The sequence below is a fragment of the Balaenoptera borealis genome (genome assembly GCF_965194805.1).
Source record: "Balaenoptera borealis genome assembly, chromosome: 20".
NCBI lineage: Eukaryota > Metazoa > Chordata > Mammalia > Artiodactyla > Balaenopteridae > Balaenoptera > Balaenoptera borealis.
In genome coordinates, this window is record NC_138879.1 from 566457 (window position 1) to 579735 (window position 13279).

The 13279-nt window shown below is 56.1% G+C and overlaps 1 protein-coding gene across 4 annotated transcripts in view; it reads right to left on the reverse strand.

Annotated features, from left to right (window-relative positions):
* Positions 1 to 1242: 1242 nt before the first annotated feature.
* Positions 1243 to 13279, reverse strand: part of PRKCA (protein kinase C alpha) — a 365760-nt gene continuing 353723 nt past the window's right edge. For 3 of the 4 annotated variants that reach the window (XM_082371752.1, XM_082371750.1, XM_082371754.1), the window contains 2 exons: positions 12840 to 12887; positions 1243 to 7552 (listed from right to left, as the gene is read on the reverse strand). In XM_082371752.1, the coding sequence (XP_082227878.1) occupies positions 7388 to 7552; positions 12840 to 12887 (213 nt within the window). In that variant the 3' untranslated portion in view covers positions 1243 to 7387. The remainder of the gene's footprint in view (positions 7553 to 12839; positions 12888 to 13279) is intronic. The other variant, XM_082371751.1, reaches the window with a different exon arrangement.

The following is a 13279-nucleotide window of genomic DNA, read 5'->3' on the forward strand; positions in this document are numbered from 1 at the left end:
TGCTGCTCCGCTCCGTGCCGGACGCACGCGCTCCATCCCGCATCGCAGTCAACGGGAAGGAGAGCCCGGGGCTGAGCCTGACGCACGGGAAATAAAACAGCACCTGGTGGGAGGAGGGCAGGCTGAAGAGCTATTCTAAGCCGCCCCTCACGTGGCCTCTTTGCCAGGCAGCGGGGGAGTAGCCACGAGCCGCACGTGCCTGTGCGAGCAACCAGCCCCGAGTGAAGCTCAGGGCCAGCCCGGGAGCCGGCGACCACTCGCCGCTCCCAGGGCCCTAAACGTGCTCCTTGCTGTTCCGCATCTAAACCGGCAGCGGGAAGATCCTGGCCTTTCGGGAGATGCAGGGGGACCACAGCAGCTTGGGGACGGGACGTTAGCCCCGTGGACACTGGCACTTGGGTCATCTAGTGAACGGGCTGGGGCAAGACCTTGAGGAAGGGACCACAGGGCAGAGCAGGTCGGGAGGGGGCAGGATCGGATGACCCCGAGAGCGTGAGTGGGGAGCAGCCCCCCAAAAGGAGGTGAGCGGGCAAGCCAAGACGGCCGTGGCTTTCAGAAGCAGTGTTTTGTTTCGTTTTGTTTTCTTGGTCTTTAATTCTTTTTGAGGCTAATCTCCTCAAGAGTGTTGAGTGTTAAGACACTGCGTATTTTGGAAGGCTCCCTGGTTCACATGTGAAAATTTCCCCCCGTTCTTCACCCGTGAGTAAGTCCAGGGTGAAGGCTGCTGACCCTGAACGTGGGGAATCCTGAAGCTGAAGGCGCCGTGCAGCCCACAGGAAGCGTGGGAAGTGTCTGCTCCTGGAGAAAAAGTCCCAAGATCTGAACTGAACTCCTCTGCAGCCCTTCTTCCAGGGTGGGTCTCTGTCTTGGGACGACACCCTCACCAGCTGCTGCGTGTCCCGTGCGGTTCCGGGGTGCAGGGACCTGGCAGGCGGGGGCCACGCCAACCTTCCCGCCCGCGCTGTTCCCCAGCTGGCACAAGCCCTGGCCTCCGTAAATGAAAGACTAAATGACCTGCCACTATTTTTATCCCTGTTAACTGTTTGGGTTTCAATTCAAAGCAGGAAGTATTTTAGGAAATAAAGACAGTGACCCTAAATGGAGAGGCACACACGACACAGGTGAAAAGACAGTAGCGTCCACAGGGTGCACCCAGACTCAAATGCCACACCTGCCAGGTGAACACGATGAAAAATAACTGTGATGCCACAGAGGGATGCAAATGAGACCGAGGACACGAAGGAATGATCATCGTCTTTATTCATACACACTTGCTTCCAAACTACAGTTAATGTATCTAACAAAGCGTATCATGCAAACAAAGATTGGAGGTTATATGAATTAGAGCAATGCAGTAATTTGTACATCCATTTCACCTGCGATAAACCAAATGTGATCTGACAGCTGAATGGCCTCTACGCTTTGCCAGCAGGTGCTTGACAGAAGGGAAAACTGCAACCTCCATCTCTTCCTCTTCCTCCTCCATACAAATTTGGGGTCTGATATAGGATCCTTTTCAAGAATGCTTTAGACACGGCTTGTCCTTCAGCCCACCCTTCCCCCAAATTCATGTAGCAAAGCAGTGATTCCAAATGTTTCTGACCATCTACAAAAGACATTCGAAAAGACCCTAATAGAAGAGATATGAGGTGAATTTTTAGACTCAAAAGGATAACAGCCTTCATGGATGATTTTGAATAGTCCACTAATCCCCTCAAGAAAAGAATCACACTTTTCCAGGAAGAGTATCAACAAGAATCTACCAACAATCACAGGAATAAATACTCCTAAAGTGAAGCAGAGGGGACAAAGACAGAGCTGCTTAATCAGAAAATGCAAAGCCACCTTTTGTCTTATTTTAGAAAACAAAGGTTCTTATAAAGTAGCCTTGACAAGTAGGGTCCCGTCCACTCATGAGAGATGATGCCAATGGGCACATTTGCTGCTTCTTTCTTGGGGACGTCGGGGTAGTTCTGAGTCGCCCAGGGACCAAGTTCTCACAGGGCATCACTGAACTTTCACCATATACACGAGACCTGGGGGCCCGTGGGGACGGGAGACAGAGCTGAGGAGGCGCCTCCCACCCCCATGCCAAAAGGTGGTCACAGAGCCTCACAGAGCAGGGAAACGGGCCCCAGGGTCGCAGAGCCTCGCAGGGCAAGAAACGGGAAAGCTATCCTAGAGCTGCATCTGGAAAGGCGACAATAAAGCCATCTCTCCCGTGGTCCAAAAGTTTCTAGACTTAAGACAGTTGTCCCCAGTGTCTCATTAAAAACACGGAGGGCATCATTCTGCTAACACGTTCCACCTGGACTCCCAGCCAGTCATTGTCATGAGGACCCCATACCCCACTGGCTGGGAAAATCCTGCAGGGGGGCTGCAGGACGGGGGCGCTCTAGCCGACCCCAGCTGAGTCCTCCTACAGGCTCCATGTGATTGCAATCTTATGAAATTGACAGTAGTTTTATTTTAAAAACTCATTTCTAAGGAAGAATTGAGTTAATCAAGTTCTCTATAAAAAAGTACAAATAGCCCAGTATATTCAGATGTTCTGTTGGAATTAACAGATTAATTTCTTCCATAAGGTTTCAGAAAAGTCTTGGAACCTGTGGGCCTTAGTGTGGGTCATTTGAAGGCTGTTTGATGACAGAGCTAGACCTACACAGCTATTAACTGGCAGCCGATCACACAGGTCCGAGGCACTGGGGACCTAGTCATTCCACTCTGAACCCTCCCGACGGGCCCCTGACGTGACGGGATTAACAGAACTGCGGTCAACACCATTTCTACACGGCTGCCTCCACCCACGCGTAACTCAGGGAACCTTTCTCACAACAGAAATACACAGCATTCCCTAGATTTGCTGCATCAGCCCAGACGGGAAATGACAGAAGTGTTGACAGTCAGTATATTTCATAAAATGTAACCCAAGTAACCCAAGGAAAAGGTTTTAGAAATATTTCCCAACACTCCCTGTCAAATTAGGGTGTGGTCACTAACAGCCAGAATGCCTTCTGCTTCCGGTGGCTGTCAGGCCTTCGCTGTTCCCGTGGCCCTGAGAGTCTCCCTCTCTGGGTCCCTGCCCCGCGTCAGGCTCACGATCATGACTGTTTAGCGCTGCCCCTGCTGGGCTTAAAGAAGCAGGAAATGGTACAGGAAATAGGCGACTTCCTAAGACCAAGGTGAGAAGATGACTGTCAGATGGTGCTTCCTTTCTGAGGCTTTTAAAAACATAAGACCCTCACTTCGTCCTTCCCTTCGGTACTGAGAAAACAAACGCAGCAAAACACTCCAATTCCGCCTGCTCCGGGGAATCGGGGAGGTGGGGGGGGACCTGCAGTGTTAAGTTTTCTTGCTCTGTCCCCGCTCCCCCCCGCCGACCCCCAGCTACAGGAAGTCACAGGGGAAAAGTGGGTGCGAACCCACCTGCCGGATGCTTCGGCCCCGCCCAGAGAACCGGGAGCCCCGTCAAGGGGGCAGGAAGGCTGCTGCTGGCGCTCGGGAGGTGCTCGCGGAGGAGGACCAGCACCCGCATCCGACACCGCCCGACGGCTGGGCCTCCGGGAACTGCAGCTCCCGCCCCGGACGCCCTCGCCTCCCCTCCCTCCTGGCTTCCTCTTACTGCAAGTGTCCGCCAGCCCTTCCGCACTCAAACCCGCTCTTCCCTAAACTCCCTGCCGACCACGGCTAAGGACCACGGCTCAGAGGGGCTCGACAGTCGTTCGCCGAATCGCATTAATCCGGGTCCTCACGCTCTCCTAGCTGACCATCTCAGACCAAGTTTCCGGAGATCTCTTAACCCTCTGGCTTCCTCCCCAAATCCTAGTAAGAAAGCCTAACCATCTCTGAAGACACGACAAGGCAGAGATTCTGCATGAACGTGAACAAAATAGGAGTAGACGTGATGAAGAGCCATCGCTCGGTTCCCGGGGTCTCCTATCGACCTTCTGAATCGTTCCAGCCTCGAGCGAACCCCCCATTAACCTCTGTGGGCTGCACACCCCGGATTCTTCCTTCGAACCAAGCCCCTCGTGGGTCTGAACGAGATGCCGAGGAGGGCCGCCCGCCCACTGGCCGCAGCCTCGGAGGGACGTCCCGCCTCCCAGGGGAAGGTCACGGGACCAACCTGAACGGCCTTTGGCGTCGCAGTGTCTGGCGGGGACCCAGCTCGGGCTGGATTCCCCTGCGGGCCTGGACCTCCACGGGCCCCGGCGACACAGGCCGTGCCCGGGGCTGGCCCTTCCCGGGTCCCTCAGTGACTTGGCCCTTCAGGGCCTCCTCGTTACCCCAGCCCCTTTGAAACGGCAGCCCCTTCCCTGCGGCTTTATTTTACGTGACCTCCACGAAGGGGGATAAAGCCACAGACCTTCATCGATCCGTTCTGCTAACGGTTACCAGCATGCCGCGTGCTTTCAGCAGCACCGTCTCGGGTTGCTCAGATTTTTAAAAAGCATTAGCTTCTATCTCCATTCGGGACATGGCAACGTACCAACACGCCCCATCACGGTAACACTTCGCTGGCACCGGAGTTTTTCCTGTTTTCCCCCCAAGTTTGTCCTCAAGCCTGCAGTCGCTCACGCAGCGTACAGGGCCCCCCAGACACGGTATTTCCTTTAAAACTTTGCCACACACTCAGAAAGGATAAAAACCAGCTGGGATGTTTCCTAGAGAAAGAGGAATAGTTTGGAAATGTGTCGGCTGTGTGAAGGGCCGCGTGACCTGCCCGGGGCTTAGCGCGAGCAGGCAGCGAGGGGCTCGGGAACACGTGGTTCAACCCCGTGGCCTCCTTTCTGGGACTTTGCTCACCTCCGGGGCTTCGCTGGGGACCTGTCGTCCTGCTGTTGCGCCCTTCCGGGGCAGGGGACCGGCTCTTCTGCTTCTTAGGCTCTTTCTGTACTTGGGCCCCTTTTCTAGCAGAGCAAACGAGGTGCACCTGGGGAAGGTGTGGCCCCCGCACGTGCACGGACCCATGGGGCCACAGCTCCGCAGCTGGGGCCCCCCTGGAGCCCTTCAGTCTACGGCCCATAAAAGGTGGCAGAAGAATTTGCTCTTTTCTGGTCTAACCTGTTCCCTACCCCATCTCTTCCTCCAGTCAAGGGTTCCCAGGACGGCCGAGGCCTCTCATCCCTAAGACCCCTCAGCGGTCGTGTGGCAGCTGAAAATCAGGCAAAGAGCCAGAGAGTAAAAATGAGAAGACGCTTCGCTGGGACACGCTCCTGCGGAACAAGGGGGAAGAGAGCAGCCCCCTGTAAGGACTGACAACCGTGTCCCTCGTAAACGTTCTTTCTGCTGTTGCTGACCGGCTCCCCCCAGGACCCCGCGCTGTGATGCTGTGTCCCACGGAAGCGCTCCTTGCAGGACAGGGAAGGCCGCTTCTAGCAACATCTGCGAGAGCCTCTGCAGCCTCCCCAGAGCGTCTGCTGACAGCTCCAGGGCCTGGCTGTGCCTCACCACGTCCGCACGTGCGGGAGCAGACGGCGGGGCGTGCCGGGGACGGTGAGACGGACAGCACGCTTCCGGGGCACCCACACACCGTGTCAGGAAGGGTATCCTCCCGTCCCCCCTGCCCCGAGTCTCCGACAGCAACAAGGCTGAAGGGAAGAACTAAGCGAACAAAGTGCAGCCCGGGGGCCGTGACGACACCACATCTGCACGAACGCACTGGGGGCACGGGAGCCGAACATGTCCTGCGACCACAGGAGGAAGCGTGATGAAGGCGACAGGGCTCAGAGGCTAAGAGGGAGCCTCGCCTCGACAGTAACCCCCCCTCGACGAAACTTTTGTTCGCAGGTAGAATCAAATATTTTTATGTATATGTGTATGTAAGCCTAATTGATCATGCAAAGTAGCCATTCACCTTCAAAATTAGATCTACTGCAATAAAAAATCAGTACGCCCGACACAGTGCCAATGCAGGGTACACACCGAGTCGGGGTGGGGAAGAGGAAGCACAGCGGCACAGAAGAAAGCTAACACTTAATCATGAAAGCAGACTAGAAACCAGAGCCTTCACAAATACAGCACAGTTGTGTCTTATAAAATTATTATAATACTCTTTGTACTTGACACGATTATATCAATAACATAGATTCACTTGTTATTAAGGTTTATTCTAAACATGCAAAATTCATTGCATGATGCCTTTGCAAAACATATTAAAATCCTTCTAGCAATAAAGCCTCTTTGAGCTGATACGTATCCAGGTTTCCTGTTCTACAGCTTCAGGTGTGTCATTCAACATGAACCGGAAATGGGGGACCAAAACTGTATTGTTCATCCCAAGAGGATGTCGAGGGCTGGAGACGTGAGGGAAATCAATTCTAGGGGCTGAAGTTAGAGTCAACACTTGGATTAACTTACTGTACATCGTACTCTCATAAACACCGCAGCCTATTAAATAAATAAGTACAAAAGGGGTGGGAGGTGTACGCTTCGGCTTCTTAGGAAGTAGGCAGCGAAGTATCGGTGTGAGGGGGGTTGGCTAACAACACTTGTGAGTAGTGGCATGATCGCTGATGGCACCCTGGATCCAGAATAATCTCCCAGAGATTAAAATGAACGTCACACGCACACTGATCTACCCTTGATCTGAAATGATTTCACATGCTCGTTTACCGGAGTCCTTAGAAGATTTGGCCTCTTAAAAAGAAATGCAAGTATCAAGACAGTTATCAGCCAAGTAGGGTACAAGATGACAGATGCCCCCAACACTCATCTGAGGCTTTCTTCCTCTCTCTGTTTGAACTGGTAACCGCTGGACCGTTACCGTGAGTGGGTTACGAATGTCAGCATCTGGGAACAGTGAGCTTGCAGACGGGACTAGATTCCTCCCGGCCTCTTGGGCTCTAGGGACCGTGTCCATCGAGGCAGAGAACACAAGCAGCGGGTTTTCTGAAGCCCCAATCCCACCGCCCCCAGGTCCCGCCTTGCTCACTCTCTGGGCTCCCCGTTCTTTTACTCCAAAGATGTCTTGGGTGGAGATGTTTCCGGCCCCCTGGACTGGGGCGGGTTCCTTTGAACATGTCTGGTTGGGGGATCCGGATGGTGAAAATCAACAGAGTGTTTGGAAAACATGTCAAATTGTACCAAAAAAAAAAAAAAGGGGGGGCTGAGTCTGTTTGCCTTCCAGGAAGGGTTAACCTACCGCCAGATGTGACCTCTACACAATTAAACTGGATGCTGTACATGACATCGTCTGCCGCCAAGGTGACGCTCTTGGTCGTGAGAGACTCTGAACAGCTGATCACGTGTGGACTAATAACCCTACGGTTTTCAGGCCTCCACCTGGAAGCAAGGCGGTGGCCTTCAAACTTTAGGGCTGAGGATCATTTCCCAGGGCTGGGGGCAGGGGCGGGGCTGGGGAGGCGCCTGCCCTCGGCGCTGAGTTTCATACTGTGCTCTGTACGGTGGGGTGCACGAACTGGGGGTTGACATACGAGAACCCTTCAAAATCAGACTGGTCGATGTTGGCGATGACCAGCTGGTCGGGCGGCGTTAAGACGGGCTGCCCTCGCGTGAAGAACTTGTCAAAGTTCTCTGCTCCTTTGCCGCACTGCGGAGAGAAAAGAGAAAGGAGGAGAGGTCAGTAGCTATTACAGAGCCAGGCAGCGGCTCTCTGGGCCGCTGCGGGGAGGAGCGTGGCCGGGGGCGTCGGGGCTGCCTAGGCGGGAGGAGTTCCGGAGGATTTGCAGGCCGACGGGATTCGCAAGCCAGGCGGACCGAACAATCAGAGAGAGCCACTCAGCTGTAAACCATCCGGCAGCCTCGGGGTGGACACCCCAGGCGGGAGGGCCGTGCTGCCGGGAAGGCGACAGCGACGACGGCCTCTTTTCTCTCTCGTCCCGTCACAGAGCCATGAGCACGAGGCCGCAGGCACGGGGCCAGCGGGCACACGTCCACGCTGAACGGCTGGGATGTGGGTGGAAATGAGGGCAGGGACCCCTGAACTGAGAGGCTGGGATACTGTCCCACGTCTGGTTCTTTGCAAACGTATCTGTAATACAGTAAAAGCTGTGTTATTCTTGTCTTCCAACTGGGAGGTTCTAGAATATCTCAGCCCTGAAATTAATCTTCAACCAGGAAGGGGTCGGCGTAGTGGCGAGGCTGGGCCGTTCTTTCCTGGGCTTGGCGGTCTAGGTACGTCTGGTCAACCAGCAGACAGATCGCCGTGGCACGCGTCGCCGGTGGCTTCGGTCTGGACGAGGTTTGTGCTGGTGCCCCGAGAAGGCAAAGTCTCCGTCCTGGACACTCATTCCTCACCCCTGGGTCCACCAGGGCACCTCGTGAAGATGGGCTGTGGGCAGAGCTGCCCTGGCGGGGGGCGGTCTGGAAACCCGGCCGCTTAAGCAGCACTCCATTGGGAGCCTGACCCCGAATACGAGGAAGGGGTGTCCCGTTCGCTTTCCCAGCCACCGGAAGGCTGTGGCATGTTGGGGTCCCAGGATCCCAGGTGACTCTGAAACAGAGTGCTGGGAGGTGTTCTGGTGACACAGTGACCCATCTCCTCCTCCATCCCCGGCCGGTACTACGAGGCAGCGTGAAATGATCCTGAGCTAGCCGAAGGCGTCCTTGCACCTTTAACAGAGCACGGCTCTAGGTAGACTGCGAAGAGGGGTCCACCCCTTCTCCTCATCTGTAAAATGGGGAGAATAGCTGGGCCCCCTCCTGGGCTGCCACGAAGGTTGAACGTACAGTGTTTCACACAGAGCCCTGCACGTGAGGGAGCGCACGACACCTACTGCTGCTATGTTTGTAATGGCAGCTGAGTCTCGGGCTGCGCTTTCTCACCTCCTCTGTCACATCCCTTCCCCATCTTCTAGAAGCTCTCCTCGAGAATCTAGCTTCGTTATACTTTCCCCACCCTCTTATCAAATAACCTGTCTCGGTGGAAAGCACGCCATAACTTCAAGGTAAGGTCTTCCTAGCTGATGCCTTTCCTTTCTGGGGTGTTTTTTTTTTTTTTTTTAATTAATTAATTAATTTATTTATTTATTTTTGGCTGTGTTGGTTCTTCGTTTCTGTGTGAGGGCTTTCTCTAGTTGCGGCGAGCGGGGGCCACTCCTCATCGCGGTGTCCGGGCCTCTCACTATCGCGGCCTCTCTTGTTGCGGAGCACAGGCTCCAGACGCGCAGGCTCAGTAGTTGTGGCTCACGGGCCTATTTGCTCCGTGGCATGCGGGATCTTCCCAGACCAGGGCTCGAACCCGTGTCCCCTGCGTTGGCAGGCAGATTCTCAACCACGGCGCCACCAGGGAAGCCCTCTGGGGTGGTTTTTATTTTCGTAAGCGACCACCTGCTTTTTAACTGGAGGCGAGTTCAGAGCAGTGACTGCTGGGTGGGTACGCGGGGGAACGAGTTGGGGGATTGTCTGGGGCCCCTCCAGTCACTCTGCAGGGGTCACGCTGTTGGTCCCGCTCGTCCCTCGGGTCCTGCCGCCTGCACGTGGGACGGTGGGGCTTTCCCTTCACACTCCGCCTTTCCAAGGAGCACAAAGGTCAGCAGAAGCAGGGCCTGCGGCCTGCACCCCCTACAGGCACAGGCCACCGTGAAGCAGTCAAGGGACTCTTCAAGGAGGAAGGGCACGATGTTTCTCCCCAAGAACTAAGCAAGGCTCTGTACTTGATACATCAGTGAAACCAACCGACGTCCACAGAGCACCACACTCAGACCCCGCGGTGAAGATGACACCAGCGGAAGAAAGAGCCCTGCTTTGGAGACACCAGTGGCTCTCAACCAGGGAAGGTCTTGCCCCTGCCCTGCGGACATCTGGCAACGTCTGAGCTCCTTTTTGGTTGTCATGACTGGGATGGGTAACCACAAAGAGGCGGTGGCCCCGAGATCCACAGGGCTGCGGCTGAGGAACCTGGAATATTCCGACTGCGAAGCAAGGCTCAGTGCGTCCCAAGGTCAGTGTGAGGGCAAAAGTGGAGGCCAAACGAGGAAACCAGGCAAAACAGCCAGATCTGAGAGCAGAGAACGGAGAAGCTGCAGAAGCTCAAGGCAGAAGTCCCGTACGCAAGTGTCACAGCCTCGGTGGACTTGGCTTTGAGTGGAACACCCTTCGGGACCCCGAGTGATCAACACCCATTGCCTGGAAGGTTTCAAGCAAATCTACTGCGGGTGCTCCCAGCAGCTGGGACGTGTGCTTCCTCAAATAGAGGTTACTTCCTTCATTGATTCCCGATATTCACTAACTACGCAAAGATGAGCAAGAAGGAATTTCTGGGGAAAAAATAAAAGGAGGTGAAGTCCCTAAGAGGAAGAGGAAGGCGAGCCATGGTGAAATCTCTCTCCGCTAGCTGGAGACCCATCCTTGCAGCTCCAGGTCCGTCCATCTGTCCTGTGAACAGATCACACAGCCTCTGTGCAACCACAAGGCTCAAAGGAAAGACTGACACTTTCCCCTGAGCCCCTTCTGCAGAGTACTCACAGATCACCTTCCAACGGGAATCTCTCAAAGCCAGGGCTTCACCGCCAAAGAAAAATAAAAAACAAAGTAAACAGAGAGATCCCAAGGTCTCGGAAGGGGGACCACGTGACCATCAACACGGAGGAGCCTGGGGATGGGCATGAAGCTTGAGGACGTTAAGTTCTAAAGCCGCGTCCAGAGGCGGCGCCTCCTAAAGGGCAGCGCAGCTTGCGAAGCCCGGGATGGTGACGCACGAAAGGAAATCCTCGGCGTGTAAGCTGCGGGCCGTGACCATGCTGCTGGCGGGGGCCGAGGGGGATGGCGGAGACCAGGTCAACCCAACCCCGAGCGGGCAGGCGGAGGCAAAGAATGAAAGCTCCGTGACTATGAGTGGGTCTCGGCAAGCCGTGCAGGGAAGGGTCTGGAAGAGCTGAAGGCGGGGTCTGAGGATGAGCTGAGATCCAAGGCTCAGAAGGATACTTTACCCTGAGGGAGATCCCACCGGACAGAAGACACTCCCCCCAAGGGGCGGGGGGACCTCGGCTGGTTTTACCACCGGTTTGGCTCGATGAGAATTAGCACTTGCTTTAAAAATGAGCGCTCCACAACTCAGCGAAGTCAGACCAGAAATAGACAGCCTCCTTTAGGTCAAACTGGAGAAGATCTTGAACTGCTTGTCTATCAAGACTTTTGTGCAAAAAATGCAACTGTCCTCATACCACCACCCACGCCACCACCACCCACTGAACGGGATAATGAAACTTAGGGCCCTTTGGATCCCTGGGGAAAAGACAAACAACGGCTTTAACCAGCTATCGTCTTTTACGGTAGAGAAGAGTCTTCTGGCCACCTGGGAGCAGGTCTCACCGGGGCCATCAGCTGGCGGGGAATGGGCCTCGGGCGCCACCTTGGATCTGAGAGGCAGCCAGAAGAGGCCCGGGGACTGAATGGGGGGCGCGGGGGACAACAGGCAGGCTGGGGTGTCCCCGGCCTCAGGGCTCTCGGCCACCTGAGGACACAGCAGGTGAAGGCAGCACTCGCTGGCTGTGAGCAGGACCCCGCGGCTGGGTGTGTGCTGCCCCAGCTCCGAAGGCCACCAACACCTTTTGCCAACTGAAGCTGCCAGGATGCCCGCGGGACGTGAGGTCCCTACGACTGGCTGGGACAAGAGTGGGGGGGAGGGCGGAGGAAGTGGCCCAAGCACGGCTGGGCCAGCACGTGCGCCCAGACCGGGCGACCTCCGTGTTCGCGGTGACGCACTTGACACCAGGGGAAGAGGGGGGGTACAGTGGGGCTGAAGCACCCGACCAGAGGCCGGGAGCCCGGGTCGGCTCGGGCAGCGCACGTGCCTCTCTGTACAGACAGGGACGCAAACACCCACCTCCCACGGCTGTTGTGAGGTCAGAGGGACGGCATGTGTGCGACCCTTTCTAGATGACCAGGCCTGGTACAGGCCTACGACGCCACACGCAGCGCACGTGCCCGGTGTGGAGACGGCCACTGATTACAGGCGGAGGACGAGTGGAACACTATTAACGGTCTATCTCCTGCCTCAGCTCTGGATTCAGGACTTCACTCCTCTGCTCTTTGAACGCTCCCACCCATTCGGTGAAATCATCGATGAGTAAAATGAATCCAGGAGAAATCGGGATGGCAGACGTGTGGCAAAGCCCCGGGCGGGATCTGGGATGCTCTGCTCCCCACCCAGAGCCCCGCATGGCGCACGGCCGGTTGGCTCACAGCCTCCGCATCTTTGCGGGGCGCCGTGGGGAAGGGACGGAGCCTGAGCCGGGCTGTGGGCCTCCGGCTGTGACGCTTACCTGGCAGAGGCCACCGAGAGTGCACCACACATGTGCTGGTCTCAAGCCCGTCCCGTCCACCTTGCTGTCTCGGTGACGTAGAAATTAACCTCATCACCGGCGCGGGACTTAGGGTGAGTGTGAGTAGCTCAAACATGCTGCCGTTAGAGCAGAACTCCAGACCGAACCCAGGAGAGCACGAAGGGTGCAGAACGAAGCCAGAGTAAAGGTGCGCAGCGCAACGAAGGAGAGAGGAAGCTTCTCAGGGTGGGGGCTGTCCCCGCGTCCCGAGCCCCGGGCTGGGGAGCTGACCTCGGCCCCGCGCCGTGGCCCCCGTGGAGGGTGGCGAGCACACGACCCGCGATGGGCTCGGCTCCCGGACCCTTCATGGCGTTAAACCCGCGGCAGAGAGGAGCGGGCGCCTCCTGGGAGGTCACGTCCACACCACGGAGCTGTCCAGCGAGCGGGCTGGGCCGCCGGGCGGCAGCCGGGGGTCTGCCCTTCCTACGATCAGCATGCTGGGCGGGGGGCCTCCGTGCACGACCAACACAAGCAGGCGCACACGCCAAGGGTTAGGAAGAAGTGAGGTTAGTTTGCGCATTGCGTCACCCAACGTTCTGGAGATGTGCTCACCGAAGGCCTGGACGCCCACTGAAGCCAGTGCATTTTGGTGCAGAAAGTCTGGAGAAGTAGAATGGGCAGAGGAGAGGATGTGGAAAACAGTCAGTGCCCGGCCTGGGGACAAAAGGAAAGGAGCGGCCCCCACGCAAAGGAGGCCACACGCCCACGTGAGCAACGCAGGGACAAAGGGTATAGATTCACGCACGCGTACAGCTTTCTGGAAGGTTACAGAAACGTCAAGTGAGCCGCGGGAGTGGTCCCTGGGGAGAGGGAGATCCCGCTTTTTCATTTTATATCCTTCTCTACTGCTTAACTGTCTCTTTCACCGCAAGGAGATTGTATTTTAACAATAACTTTTTAAAAAGGGACTGGGGCCTCTTTCACCTCCTGCCAGCGTCCCCTGGAGACAGGCCCTATTTTCTCAGACAAAATTAAACAGGGCTCCCCTCACC